This window comes from Cetorhinus maximus, unplaced genomic scaffold (genome assembly GCF_964194155.1).
Source record: "Cetorhinus maximus unplaced genomic scaffold, sCetMax3.hap1.1 HAP1_SCAFFOLD_361, whole genome shotgun sequence".
NCBI classification, from domain to species: Eukaryota; Metazoa; Chordata; class Chondrichthyes; order Lamniformes; family Cetorhinidae; genus Cetorhinus; species Cetorhinus maximus.
Window position 1 is genome coordinate 208782 of NW_027596307.1, and position 13466 is coordinate 222247.

Sequence of the window (13466 nt, forward strand, 5' to 3'; positions counted from 1 at the left end):
TACAGGGAAATTTGTTTTAAATAAAATTTTAATTGACTTTCTGCTGTTCCCTACATTACTTATTCAGCCCTTTGCTGCTGTGTCACTTGCTAGAGATTATTCCCTTTGAACAAGAGCAGCAATCACCACCCAGCAGTGATGAGAGTTTCTATCCTCGAGTCAATAAGAGAGGTACTGAGAGCAGAGGCATACTGTCAGGTTGTGCAGTCTGTGAGAGACAGAGCTGCTCACAGCTGAAGATAAATAGCGGCAGGCGTAGACCATTCAGTCCTTCAATCCTGCTCTGCCATTCAATATGATCATAGCTGGGATGCTAACTTCTGTTCTGGATTCTTCATATAACCGCTATGTTAGTGTAGGAAACCAAAACAAAAACACCTGGAAAAAACTCAGCAGGTCTGACAGCATTTGCGGAGAGGAACACAGTTAACGTTTCGAGTCCGAATTACCCTTCAAAAGAACTAAGTGAAAATAGAAGAGAGGTGAAATCTAATCAGACTTCCACGCTTCCTTTGATCTGTTCCCCAGACTAACAAGCTTATTAAACCTGATAGGTAATACTGGAATCAGACAAAGCTCCTCCCGCAGAGTTTCCCTATGTACAAGGGGAATAACCTGCACAATATTGGCTGATGTAACCTGATGACACTCCAGATTTTAATCCTGGTATCAGGAACACTGGTTATGTTACTAGATAAGTAATTGAGAGGCCTGGACCAATGGTCAGATGAGTACAAATTAAATAAATCTGGAATTAAAATCTAGTCACAGAAATGGTGACCATATAACAAGTGGATTGTTGTTAAAAACCCACCTCGTTCACTAATGCAGATCTGAAAGTGGCAAAAAAACAAAAACAATGTCTGAAATTTTTTAGTGATGAGATTACGTAATTTTTACAATCTGTTCTGAAAATGCAAATAGGGAGTATATCAGACTGAGCACGCGGAGACGGGAGTCTGTCGGACTGGGCGGGGGGAGAGGGGAGTCTGTCGGACCGGGCGGGGGGAGAGGGGAGTCTGTCGGACCGGGAGAGGGGAGTCTGTCGGACCGGGCGGGGGGAGAGGGGAGTCTGTTGGACCGGGAGAGGGGAGTCTGTCGGACCGGGAGAGGGGAGTCTGTCGGACCGGGCGGGGGGAGAGGGGAGTCTGTCGGACCGGGCGGGGGAGAGGGGAGTCTGTCGGACCGGGAGAGGGGAGTCTGTCGGACCGGGCGGGGGGAGAGGGGAGTCTGTCGGACCGGGCGGGGGGAGAGGGGAGTCTGTCGGACCGGGCGGGGGGAGAGGGGAGTCTGTCGGACCGGGTGGGGGGAGAGGGGAGTCTGTCGGACCGGGCGGGGGGGAGTCGGGAGTCTGTCGGACCGGGCGGGGGGGAGAGGGGAGTCTGTCGGACCGGGCGGGGGGGAGAGGGGAGCCTGTCGGACCGGGCGGGGGGAGAGGGGAGCCTGTCGGACCGGGCGGGGGGAGAGGGGAGTCTGTTGGACCAAGCGCGCGGAGAGGGGAATCTGTCAGACCGAGCGGGGGGGAGACGGGAGCCTGTCGGACCGGGCGGGGGGAGAGGGGAGCCTGTCGGACCGGGCGGGGGGAGAGGGGAGTCTGTCGGACCGGGCGGGGGGGAGAGGGGAGTCTGTCGGACCGGGCGGGGGGGAGGGGGGAGTCTGTCGGACCGGGAGGGGGGGGGCACCACAGGCTAGACTTGCTCCTCATGCCCATCTGCCATGAATATATGTGTAAAAAAGAACATCAGCAAATACAAAACAGCCATAACATTGGGTTTATTATTAAAGTTCACATTATACATTAGATAAATATGAAGATACTTTGTAAAATATTTTATGTACATGTAGGTTTCAGCCAAACTCTCCATATTCCCTGGCGACAGAGGAAGACTCAGTGATGCCCCCCTCACTCTCTGTCTATCCACACACACATTGCAATGCCCCATCTCACACACAACCCCCGCCCCCCACCATTTCCCCACAAGACACTCACTCATACCCTTCCACCAATTTACAAAAGCTCTTCACCCCACTCTCCCTCCCCCTGTAGTCAGGGGGTGTGCAGCGTGGTCGGGGGAGCAGGCAGGGTGGGGCTGAAGTCAGCAGGTTGCCTGTGGCTGGTCAGGGTGTACTCGGGAGGGGGAATCCTGTGGCCCATGGGAGGGTGGGGGCTTGGCAGGAATTGGGGGTGGGGGGGTCAGTGCTATAGTTACCCAGAAGGTAGAAGTGGTTTTAATTCTTTTTGCTTTCTCTGGATAACTATTGCTGTAACACTGCAGGAACCATCACATTTCCAGATGGTTCCCAGTGCAGGGAGCCTCCGGTGAGGATGCCTCAGTGCTTCTTTGGGTACCCGGCAGATATACTGTCCTGGAGCTTGGCCGTTCCAGGCCACTGGAACAGATAAAGAAGCAGCGAGAGATGTGAAGCAGCTTAAAGGCACCAGGCTGCTAACAGATTTGGGCAGAACTCACCCATTTGATCTGTTCCTCAGAAAACTATAAAAATCCTCTCCTCGGGTCAAATTACCAGATCAGGTGGCAAAGACAGGACAGGCAGAGGAAGTGGATGATGCGAAATCAGGAGTCTGAGTGACAAACAAGCTACCAGCACAGAGTTGGCAGAGGTGACTGGACATATCTCACTCAACTCTCACTGTGTTCCCCCAACTCTCCTTGTATCTCCCAGGCCTGTGTCTCTCCCCCACCCCACCTCACTACCCCCATGTCTCTCCTGCCCCACCTCACTACCCCCATGTCTCTCCCCCACCCCACCTCACTACCCCCATGTCTCTCCTGCCCCACCTCACTACCCCCATGTCTCTCCTGCCCCACCTCACTACCCCCATGTCTCTCCTGCCCCACCTCACTACCCCCATGTCTCTCCCGCCCCACCTCACTACCCCCATGTCTCTCCCCCCACCCCCCCCCCCCTCGACTCTCACTCTCCCCCACCAACTCTCCCTGGTCCCTGTCTCCACCCCGCTGACTCTCTGCGTCTCCCCCCGCCGACTCTCTCCCCCCCACCGACTCTCTCTCGTCTCCCTCACAACACCGAATCTCTCTCTCGTCTCCCCGCCACCGACTCTCTCCGCGTCTCTCCCCCCTCTTGACTCCCCCGCTGGCTGGGTTCCCACTCTCCCAGTGGTTGGGTTTGGCAGGGGAAGGGTTAACACTGCCTGCTGTAAAGAGCAGGAAATGGAGGCTGAACCTGTTGCCAAGGTGACAGTGACAGGCTGGTCTGGGGAAGGTGGAGCCTCTTGTTCACACACAAGCTGGGGTTATGATGAAATGAAACAAGGGAGCAAGTCCTGAAAGACGATAGGGTCTTCCCCAGGGTGTGAATCCCCCCCTGTTCCAATACCCCGGCAAGACCCCCCCTGTTCCAATACCCCAGCAAGACCCCCCACCCTGTTCCAATACCCCGGCAAGACCCCGCACCCTGTTCCAATACCCCGGCAAGACCCCCCCTGTTCCAATACCCCGGCAAGACCCCCCACCCTGTTCCAATACCCCGGCAAGACCCCGCACCCTGTTCCAATACCCCAACAAGACCCCCCCCCCCTGTTCCAATACCCCGGCAAGACCCCGCACCCTGTTCCAATACCCCGGCAAGACCCCCCCTGTTCCAATACCCCAACAAGACCCCCCACCCTGTTCCAATACCCCAACAAGACCCCCCACCCTGTTCCAATACCCCGGCAAGACCCCCCCTGTTCCAATACCCCAACAAGACCCCGCACCCTGTTCCAATACCCCAACAAGACCCCCCCCCCCTGTTCCAATACCCCGGCAAGACCCCCCACCCTGTTCCAATACCCCAGCAAGACCCCCCACCCTGTTCCAATACCCCGGCAAGACCCCCCACCCTGTTCCAATACCCCGGCAAGACCCCCCACCCTGTTCCAATACCCCGGCAAGACCCCCCACCCTGTTCCAATACCCCAGCAAGACACACCTTCCAAGCTGGTGGGTGAAGAATGGACCAAGGTTGCTGTAGCCAAAAGACAAGCGCACACACTCACTGACCCCAAACACACACTCACTGACCCCAAACACACACTCACTGACCCCAAACACACACTCACTGACCCCAAACACACACTCACTGACCCCAAACACACACTCACTGACCCCAAACACACACTCACTGACCCCAAACACACACTCACTGACCCCAAACACACACTCACTGACCCCACACACACACTCACTGACCCCAAACACACACTCACTGACCCCAAACACACACTCACTGACCCCAAACACACACTCACTGACCCCAAACACACACTCACTGACCCCAAACACACACTCACTGACCCCAAACACACACTCACTGACCCCAAACACACACTCACTGACCCCAAACACACACTCACTGACCCCAAACACACACTCACTGACCCCAAACACACACTCACTGACCCCAAACACACACTCACTGACCCCAAACACACACTCACTGACCCCAAACACACACTCACTGACCCCAAACACACACTCACTGACCCCAAACACACACTCACTGACCCCAAACACACACTCACTGACCCCAAACACACACTCACTGACCCCAAACACACACTCACTGACCCCAAACACACACTCACTGACCCCAAACACACACTCACTGACCCCCCCACAGGGCACTGACCCCAAACGCACATTCACTGCCCGCAAACGCACACTCAGACCCCAAACGCGCACACTCTGACCCCAAACGCACACTCATTGACCCCAAACGCACACTCACTGACCACAAACGCACACTCACTGACCCCAAACGCACACTCACTGACCCCAAACGCACACTCACTGACCCCAAACACACACTCACTGACCCCCCGCACAGGGCACTGACCCCAGACACATTCACTGGTCCCCCACCACTGCCGCCAGCCCCACTCTTGTGTGGCACATTGACACTGCAGCTAGTGGCCTCCATGTATGAGGAGGGGGAATAAAGCCCGCCTGAACGCCCAGTCTCTCCCCCCCGCCTGAACGCCCGGTCTCCCCATAGCCTGACCCCCAGGCTCCTCTCCGCCTGAACGCCCAGTCTCCCCTCCGCCTGAACGCCCAGTCTCCCCCCCCCGCCTGAACGCCCGGTCTCCCCATAGCCTGACCCCCAGGCTCCTCTCCGCCTGAACGCCCAGTCTTCCCTCCGCCTGAACGCCCAGACTCCCCTCCGCCTGAACGCCCAGTCTCCCCTCCGCCTGAATGCCCAGTCTCCCCTCCGCCTGAACGCCCAGACTCCCCTCCGCCTGAACGCCCAGACTCCCCTCCGCCTGAACGCCCAGTCTCCCCTCCGCCTGAACGCCCAGTCTCCCCTCCGCCTGAACGCCCAGTCTCCCCTCCGCCTGAACGCCCAGACTCCCCTCCGCCTGAACGCCCAGTCTCCCCTCCGCCTGAACGCCCAGACTCCCCTCCGCCTGAACGCCCAGACTCCCCTCCGCCTGAACGCCCAGACTCCCCTCCGCCTGAACGCCCAGTCTCCCCTCCGCCTGAACGCCCAGACTCCCCTCCGCCTGAACGCCCAGACTCCCCTCCGCCTGAACGCACAGACTCCCCTCCGCCTGAACGCCCAGTCTCCCCTCCGCCTGAACGCCCAGACTCCCCTCCGCCTGAACGCCCAGTCTCCCCTCCGCCTGAACGCCCAGTCTCCCCTCCGCCTGAACGCCCAGACTCCCCTCCGCCTGAACGCCCAGTTTTCCCTCCGCCTGAACGCCCAGTCTCCCCTCCGCCTGAACGCCCAGTTTTCCCTCCGCCTGAACGCCCAGACTCCCCTCCGCCTGAACGCCCAGTCTCCCCTCCGCCTGAACGCCCAGACTCCCCTCCGCCTGAACGCCCAGACTCCCCTCCGCCTGAACGCACAGACTCCCCTCCGCCTGAACGCCCAGTCTCCCCTCCGCCTGAACGCCCAGACTCCCCTCCGCCTGAACGCCCAGTCTCCCCTCCGCCTGAACGCCCAGTCTCCCCTCCGCCTGAACGCCCGGTCTCCCCTCCGCCTGAACGCCCAGTTTTCCCTCCGCCTGAACGCCCAGTCTCCCCTCCGCCTGAACGCCCAGTCTCCCCTCCGCCTGAACGCCCAGTCTCCCCTCCGCCTGAACGCCCGGTCTCCCCTCCGCCTGAACGCCCAGTTTTCCCTCCGCCTGAACGCCCAGTCTCCCCTCCGCCTGAACGCCCAGTCTCCCCTCCGCCCGGCTTCTCAGTTCTGGTTTATTTTAAAGTACGAGTCCAAAGTGCGCTCAGTGCTGACCCGGGGCCGCTTACCCCCAGGTACCAACTGTCTCACTGCCTTTTTCTTTAGGCATCCAGTGGAGCTGACAGCAGCCTGCGGGCTGGCAGTGGGTATCGGGCCGGCAGGGGGTATCGGGCCGGCAGGGGGTATCGGGCTGGCAGTGGGTATCGGGCCGGCAGTGGGTATCGGGCCGGCAGTGGGTATCGGGCCGGCAGGGGGTATCGGGCCGGCAGGGGGTATCGGGCCGGCAGGGGGTATCGGGCCGGCAGGGGGTATCGGGCAGGCAGTGGGTATCGGGCCGGCAGTGGGTATCGGGCCGGCAGGGGGTATCGGGCCGGCAGGGGGTATCGGGCCGGCAGGGGGTATCGGGCCGGCAGGGGGTATCGGGCAGGCAGTGGGTATCGGGCCGGCAGGGGGTATCGGGCCGGCAGGGGGTATCGGGCCGGCAGGGGGTATCGGGCAGGCAGTGGGTATCGGGCCGGCAGGGGGTATCGGGCCGGCAGGGGGTATCGGGCCGGCAGGGGGTATCGGGCCGGCAGGGGGTATCGGGCAGGCAGTGGGTATCGGGCCGGCAGGGGGTATCGGGCCGGCAGGGGGTATCGGGCCGGCAGGGGGTATCGGGCAGGCAGTGGGTATCGGGCCGGCAGGGGGTATCGGGCCGGCAGGGGGTATCGGGCCGGCAGGGGGTATCGGGCCGGCAGGGGGTGAGGGGGGTGCAGAGAGGGACTTCTGCAGGTCAAGAGCAAAATGGAAATCGTCGTGCTCAAGCATCTCCCAGGGAGCCTTGTGCTCACCACACTTCACACACCGTAGCAGTAACTCTGGAGAGAGGGCCGCAGAGGATGGCCAAGGCTGGGGAAGAGACTGGGGTTCCTCAAGGTGGGACCCGGGGGTCTCTGGGAAGTGGACTCGGTGAGACTCTGCGAGGTGGGACCCGGGGGTCTCTGGGAAGTGGACTCGGTGAGACTCCGTGAGGGGGGATCCGGGGGTCTCTGGGAAGTGGACTCGGTGAGACTCTGCGAGGGGGGATCCGGGGGTCTCTGGGAAGTGGACTTGGTGAGACTCCGCAAGGGGGGATCCAACGAGGGCTTTGCTCTTGAAGAATGATGGTCTCGTTGGGAAACTTTGTTCAGTTGTCTCTTGGCCTCTGAGTGAGGACAACCCAGTCACAGGGGTCGTTGTGGCTTCAGGACTCGAGCTGACTCTCTGGAAGTACGAAGCAATAGTTCCTGCTCTAGGCTTCCTGTGCCCTGCACTGCCCTGTGCCACCTTCCCTGAGGGAGCTTCCTCCTCCCCGGACCCTCTCTCCGCCCGGGATGGAGAGCTGGGACTGGCTGCCTGTCGGGATCTTCCATCATCGCTGAGGAACTGACTGATGCTGTTTGCTGAAGTTGGGAAGGGTTCGGAGAATTTACTGGTGGACAGGCAGAGGCCGGTGATGGCCGGGAACCTGAGTGAGAAAGAGTCCAGGAATCAAAACCAGTCATTAATATCTCCAACTCCCTCATCCCAACGCCCCATGTACACTCTCCCCTATCACTGACTCTACCCACCCATTTAATCCCCTCCCACAGCCCCATGTACACTCTCCCCCTATCACTGACTCTACCCACCCATTTAATCCCCTCCCACAGCCCCATGTACACTCTCCCCCTATCACTGACTCTACCCACCCATTTAATCCCCTCCCACAGCCCCATGTACACTCTCCCCCTATCACTGACTCTACCCACCCATTTAATCCCCTCCCACAGCCCCATGTACACTCTCCCCCTATCACTGACTCTACCCACCCATTTAATCCCCTCCCACAGCCCCATGTACACTCTCCCCTATCACTGACTCTACCCACCCATTTAATCCCCTCCCACAGCCCCATGTACACTCTCCCCCTATCACTGACTCTACCCACCCATTTAATCCCCTCCCACAGCCCCATATACACTCTCCCCTATCACTGACTCTACCCACCCATTTAATCCCCTCCCACAGCCCCATATACACTCTCCCCCTATCACTGACTCTACCCACCAATTTAATCCCCTCCCACACCCCCATGTACACTCTCCCCTATCACTGACTCTACCCACCCATTTAATCCCCTCCCACAGCCCCATATACACTCTCCCCCTATCACTGACTCTACCCACCCATTTAATCCCCTCCCACAGCCCCATATACACTCTCCCCCTATCACTGACTCTACCCACCCATTTAATCCCCTCCCACAGCCCCATGTACACTCTCCCCTATCACTGACTCTACCCACCCATTTAATCCCCTCCCACAGCCCCATGTACACTCTCCCCTATCACTGACTCTACCCACCCATTTAATCCCCTCCCACATCCCCATGTACACTCTCCCCCTATCACTGACTCTACCCACCCATTTAATCCCCTCCCACAGCCCCATGTACACTCTCCCCTATCACTGACTCTACCCACCCATTTAATCCCCTCCCACAGCCCCATGTACACTCTCCCCTATCGCTGACTCTACCCACCCATTTAATCCCCTCCCACAGCCCCATGTACACTCTCCCCTATCACTGACTCTACCCACCCATTTAATCCCCTCCCACATCCCAATGTACACTCTACCCTATCACTGACTCTACCCACCCATTTAATCCCCTCCCACAGCCCCATGTACACTCTCCCCTATCACTGACTCTACCCACACATTTAATCCCCTCCCACAGCCCCATGTACACTCTCCCCTATCACTGACTCTACCCATCCATTTAATCCCCTCCCACAGCCCCATGTACACTCTCCCCCTAACACTGACTCTACCCACCCATTTAATCCCCTCCCACATCCCCATGTACACTCTCCCCTATCACTGACTCTACCCACCCATTTAATCCCCTCCCACAGCCCCATGTACACTCTCCCCTATCACTGGCTCTACCCACCCATTTAATCCCCTCCCACATCCCCATGTACACTCTCCCCTATCACTGACTCTACCCACCCATTTAATCCCCTCCCACATCCCCATGTACACTCTACCCCTATCACTGACTCTGCCCACCCATTTAATTCCCTCCCACATCCCCATGTACACTCTCCCCTATCACTGACTCTACCCACCCATTTAATCCCCTCCCACAGCCCCATGTACACTCTCCCCTATCACTGACTCTACCCACCCATTTAATCCCCTCCCACAGCCCCATATACACTCTCCCCCTATCACTGACTCTACCCACCCATTTAATCCCCTCCCACAGCCCCATATACACTCTCCCCCTATCACTGACTCTACCCACCAATTTAATCCCCTCCCACACCCCCATGTACACTCTCCCCTATCACTGACTCTACCCACCCATTTAATCCCCTCCCACAGCCCCATATACACTCTCCCCCTATCACTGACTCTACCCACCCATTTAATCCCCTCCCACAGCCCCATATACACTCTCCCCCTATCACTGACTCTACCCACCCATTTAATCCCCTCCCACAGCCCCATGTACACTCTCCCCTATCACTGACTCTACCCACCCATTTAATCCCCTCCCACAGCCCCATGTACACTCTCCCCTATCACTGACTCTACCCACCCATTTAATCCCCTCCCACAGCCCCATATACACTCTCCCCCTATCACTGACTCTACCCACCCATTTAATCCCCTCCCACAGCCCCATATATACTCTCCCCCTATCACTGACTCTACCCACCCATTTAACCCCCTCCCACACCCCCATGTACACTCTCCCCTATCACTGACTCTACCCACCCATTTAATCCCCTCCCACAGCCCATGTACACTCTCCCCTATCACTGACTCTACCCACCCATTTAATCCCCTCCCACAGCCCATATACACTCTCCCCCTATCACTGACTCTACCCACCCATTTAATCCCCTCCCACAGCCCCATATATACTCTCCCCCTATCACTGACTCTACCCACCCATTTAATCCCCTCCCACAGCCCCATATACACTCTCCCCTATCACTGACTCTACCCACCCATTTAATCCCCTCCCACAGCCCCATGTACACTCTCCCCTATCACTGACTCTACCCACCCATTTAATCCCCTCCCACAGCCCCATGTACACTCTCCCCCTATCACTGACTCTACCCACCCATTTAATCCCCTCCCACAGCCCCATGTACACTCTCCCCCTATCACTGACTCTACCCACCCATTTAATCCCCTCCCACAGCCCCATATACACTCTCCCCCTATCACTGACTCTACCCACCCATTTAATCCCCTCCCACAGCCCCATATACACTCTCCCCCTATCACTGACTCTACCCACCCATTTAATCCCCTCCCACAGCCCCATATATACTCTCCCCCTATCACTGACTCTACCCACCCATTTAATCCCCTCCCACACCCCCATGTACACTCTCCCCTATCACTGACTCTACCCACCCATTTAATCCCCTCCCACAGCCCCATGTACACTCTCCCCTATCACTGACTCTACCCACCCATTTAATCCCCTCCCACAGCCCCATGTACACTCTCCCCTATCGCTGACTCTACCCACCCATTTAATCCCCTCCCACAGCCCCATGTACACTCTCCCCTATCACTGACTCTACCCACCCATTTAATCCCCTCCCACATCCCCATGTACACTCTCCCCCTATCACTGACTCTACCCACCCATTTAATCCCCTCCCACAGCCCCATGTACACTCTCCCCTATCACTGACTCTACCCACCCATTTAATCCCCTCCCACAGCCCCATGTACACTCTCCCCTATCGCTGACTCTACCCACCCATTTAATCCCCTCCCACAGCCCCATGTACACTCTCCCCTATCACTGACTCTACCCACCCATTTAATCCCCTCCCACATCCCAATGTACACTCTACCCTATCACTGACTCTACCCACCCATTTAATCCCCTCCCACATCCCCATGTACACTCTCCCCCTATCACTGACTCTACCCATCCATTTAATCCCCTCCCACAGCCCCATGTACACTCTCCCCCTATCACTGACTCTACCCACCCATTTAATCCCCTCCCACATCCCCATGTACACTCTCCCCCTATCACTGACTCTACCCACCCATTTAATCCCCTCCCACAGCCCCATGTACACTCTCCCCCTATCACTGACTCTACCCATCCATTTAATCCCCTCCCACAGCCCCATGTACACTCTCCCCCTATCGCTGACTCTACCCACCCATTTAATCCCCTCCCACAGCCCCTGAGATCCACATTCCCATCCCTTTCTAGATGAAACACTGATCTACAGGTCAGACTAAACACAGACTGAGTTATCACTTTGTTGAACTCCCTCATTCAGTCCCAAACATCCTCCTGGAGTCTCTGATGGCCATTGTAATTCTGTACCCCATTCCCAGTCCAACTTGCTGCCCTCCTCCTGCTCTCCGACGTTACATTCATGGGATGAGCGTCGCTGGTGAGGCCAAATGTGTTGCCCATCCCTAACAGTGCCGGAGAGGTAGCAGATCCCCCAGGATCGTATTGGATGTTGAAGCAGGATTGAGGGGCCAAATGATCTCCCCCTGCTCCCATTTCCTATGTCCTATGTCCTATGCTCACTTGCTGTTAGGATGGGGCTAAATCACACTAAGCAGTGAACCTGGACTTAATTAATGTTTTCCATCACTCTATTAATTGCTGGCTTGACCAACTAGGATATTTCCCTCCGTCACAAGAAAGCCACTGTGATCGAACACTGCTCCTCAGGGTCAGCGAGTGTGGAGCACAGCCAAGTTCAACAGGACAAGCACAGATCCTCTGAGGGTTGTTACAGGGACAAGTGATAAATCACATCACAACTCCCTCACTCCCCACAAAGCCTGTCATTCACTCCCTCACTCCCCACACCGCCTGTCACTCACTCCCTGCAGTTCCTCAGGGTAGTGACCTCGGCCCAACCATCTTCAGCTGCTTCATCAATGACCTTCCTTCCATCATAAGGTCAGAAGTGGGGATGTTCGCTGATGATGCACAATGTTCAGCACCATTTGGAACTCCTCAGATACTGAAGCAGTCCATGTCCAAATGCAGCAAGACCTGGACAATATCCAGGCTTGGGCTGACAAGTGCCAAGTAACATTCACGCCACACAAGTGTCAGGCAATGACCATCTCCAACAAGAGAGAATCTAACCATCGCCCCTTGACATTCAATGGCATTACCATCACTGAATCCCCCACTATCAACATCCTGGGGGTTACCATTGACCAGAAACTGAACTGGACTAGCCATGTAAATACTGTGGCTACAAGAGCAGGTCAGAGGCTAATAACTCACCTCCTGACCCCCCAAAGCCTGTCCACCATCTACAAGGCACAAGTCAGGAGTGTGATGGAATACTCCCCACTTGCCTGGATGAGTGCAGCTCCCACAACACTCAAGAAGCTTAACACCATCCAGGACAAAGCAGCCGCTTGATTGGCACCCCATCCACAAACATTCACTCCCTCCATCATTGACACACAGTAGCAGCAGTGTGTGTACCATCAACAAGATGCAGTGCAGGAATTCACCAAGCCTCCTTTGACAGCACCTTCCAAACCTATGACTACTACCATCTAGAAGGACAAGGGCAGCAGATAGATGGGAACACCACAACCTGGAAGTTCCCCTCCAAGTCACTCACCATCCTGACTTGGAAATATATCACCGTTCCTTCACTGTCACTGGGTCAAAATCCTGGGACTCCCTCCCTAACAGCACTGTGGGTGTACCTACACCACATGGACTGCAGCGGTTCAAGAAGGCAGCTCACCACCACCTTCTCAAGGGCAGCTAGGGATGGGCAATAAATGCTGGCCCGGCCAACGAAGCCCACATCCCGTGAATGAATAATAACAAAAAAATGCCTGTCACTCACTCCCCACACCGCCGGTCACTCACTCACTCCCCACACCGCCGGTCACTCACTCACTCCCCACACCGCCGGTCACTCACTCACTCCCCACACCGCCGGTCCCTCACTCACTCCCCACACCGCCGGTCCCTCACTCACTCCCCACACCGCCGGTCTCTCACTCACTCCCCACACCGCCGGTCCCTCACTCACTCCCCACACCGCCGGTCCCTCACTCACTCCCCACACCGCCGGTCTCTCACTCGCTCCCCACACCGCCGGTCCCTCACTCACTCCCCACACCGCCGGTCCCTCACTCACTCCCCACACCGCCGGTCACTCACTCACTCCCCACACCGCCGGTCCCTCACTCACTCCCCACACCGCCGG

General features: G+C 57.2%; 3 protein-coding genes across 3 annotated transcripts in view; 2 read left to right on the plus strand and 1 right to left on the minus strand.

The window, feature by feature from the left end:
• Positions 1–2404, plus strand: part of LOC144673424 (peroxisomal ATPase PEX6-like) — a 38106-nt gene extending 35702 nt beyond the window's left edge. Inside the window, exon 13 of the mRNA XM_078535268.1 lies at positions 2277–2404. Within this exon, the coding sequence (XP_078391394.1) occupies positions 2277–2404 (128 nt within the window). The remainder of the gene's footprint in view (positions 1–2276) is intronic.
• Positions 2405–3194: 790 nt separating this feature from the next.
• LOC144673419 (uncharacterized) lies at positions 3195–6196 on the plus strand (the record flags this gene model as incomplete). Its single annotated transcript, XM_078535261.1, has 2 exons — positions 3195–3218; positions 5117–6196. Coding segments are annotated over exons 1-2 (1104 nt in total), but the record flags the coding sequence as incomplete, so codon positions are not given.
• Positions 6197–6204: 8 nt separating this feature from the next.
• polh (polymerase (DNA directed), eta) overlaps positions 6205–13466 on the minus strand; it is a 37585-nt gene continuing 30323 nt past the window's right edge. Inside the window, exons 10-11 of the mRNA XM_078535260.1 lie at positions 6939–7687; positions 6205–6344 (exon numbers count right to left, since the gene is read on the minus strand). Of these exons, the coding sequence (XP_078391386.1) occupies positions 6205–6344; positions 6939–7687 (889 nt within the window). The remainder of the gene's footprint in view (positions 6345–6938; positions 7688–13466) is intronic.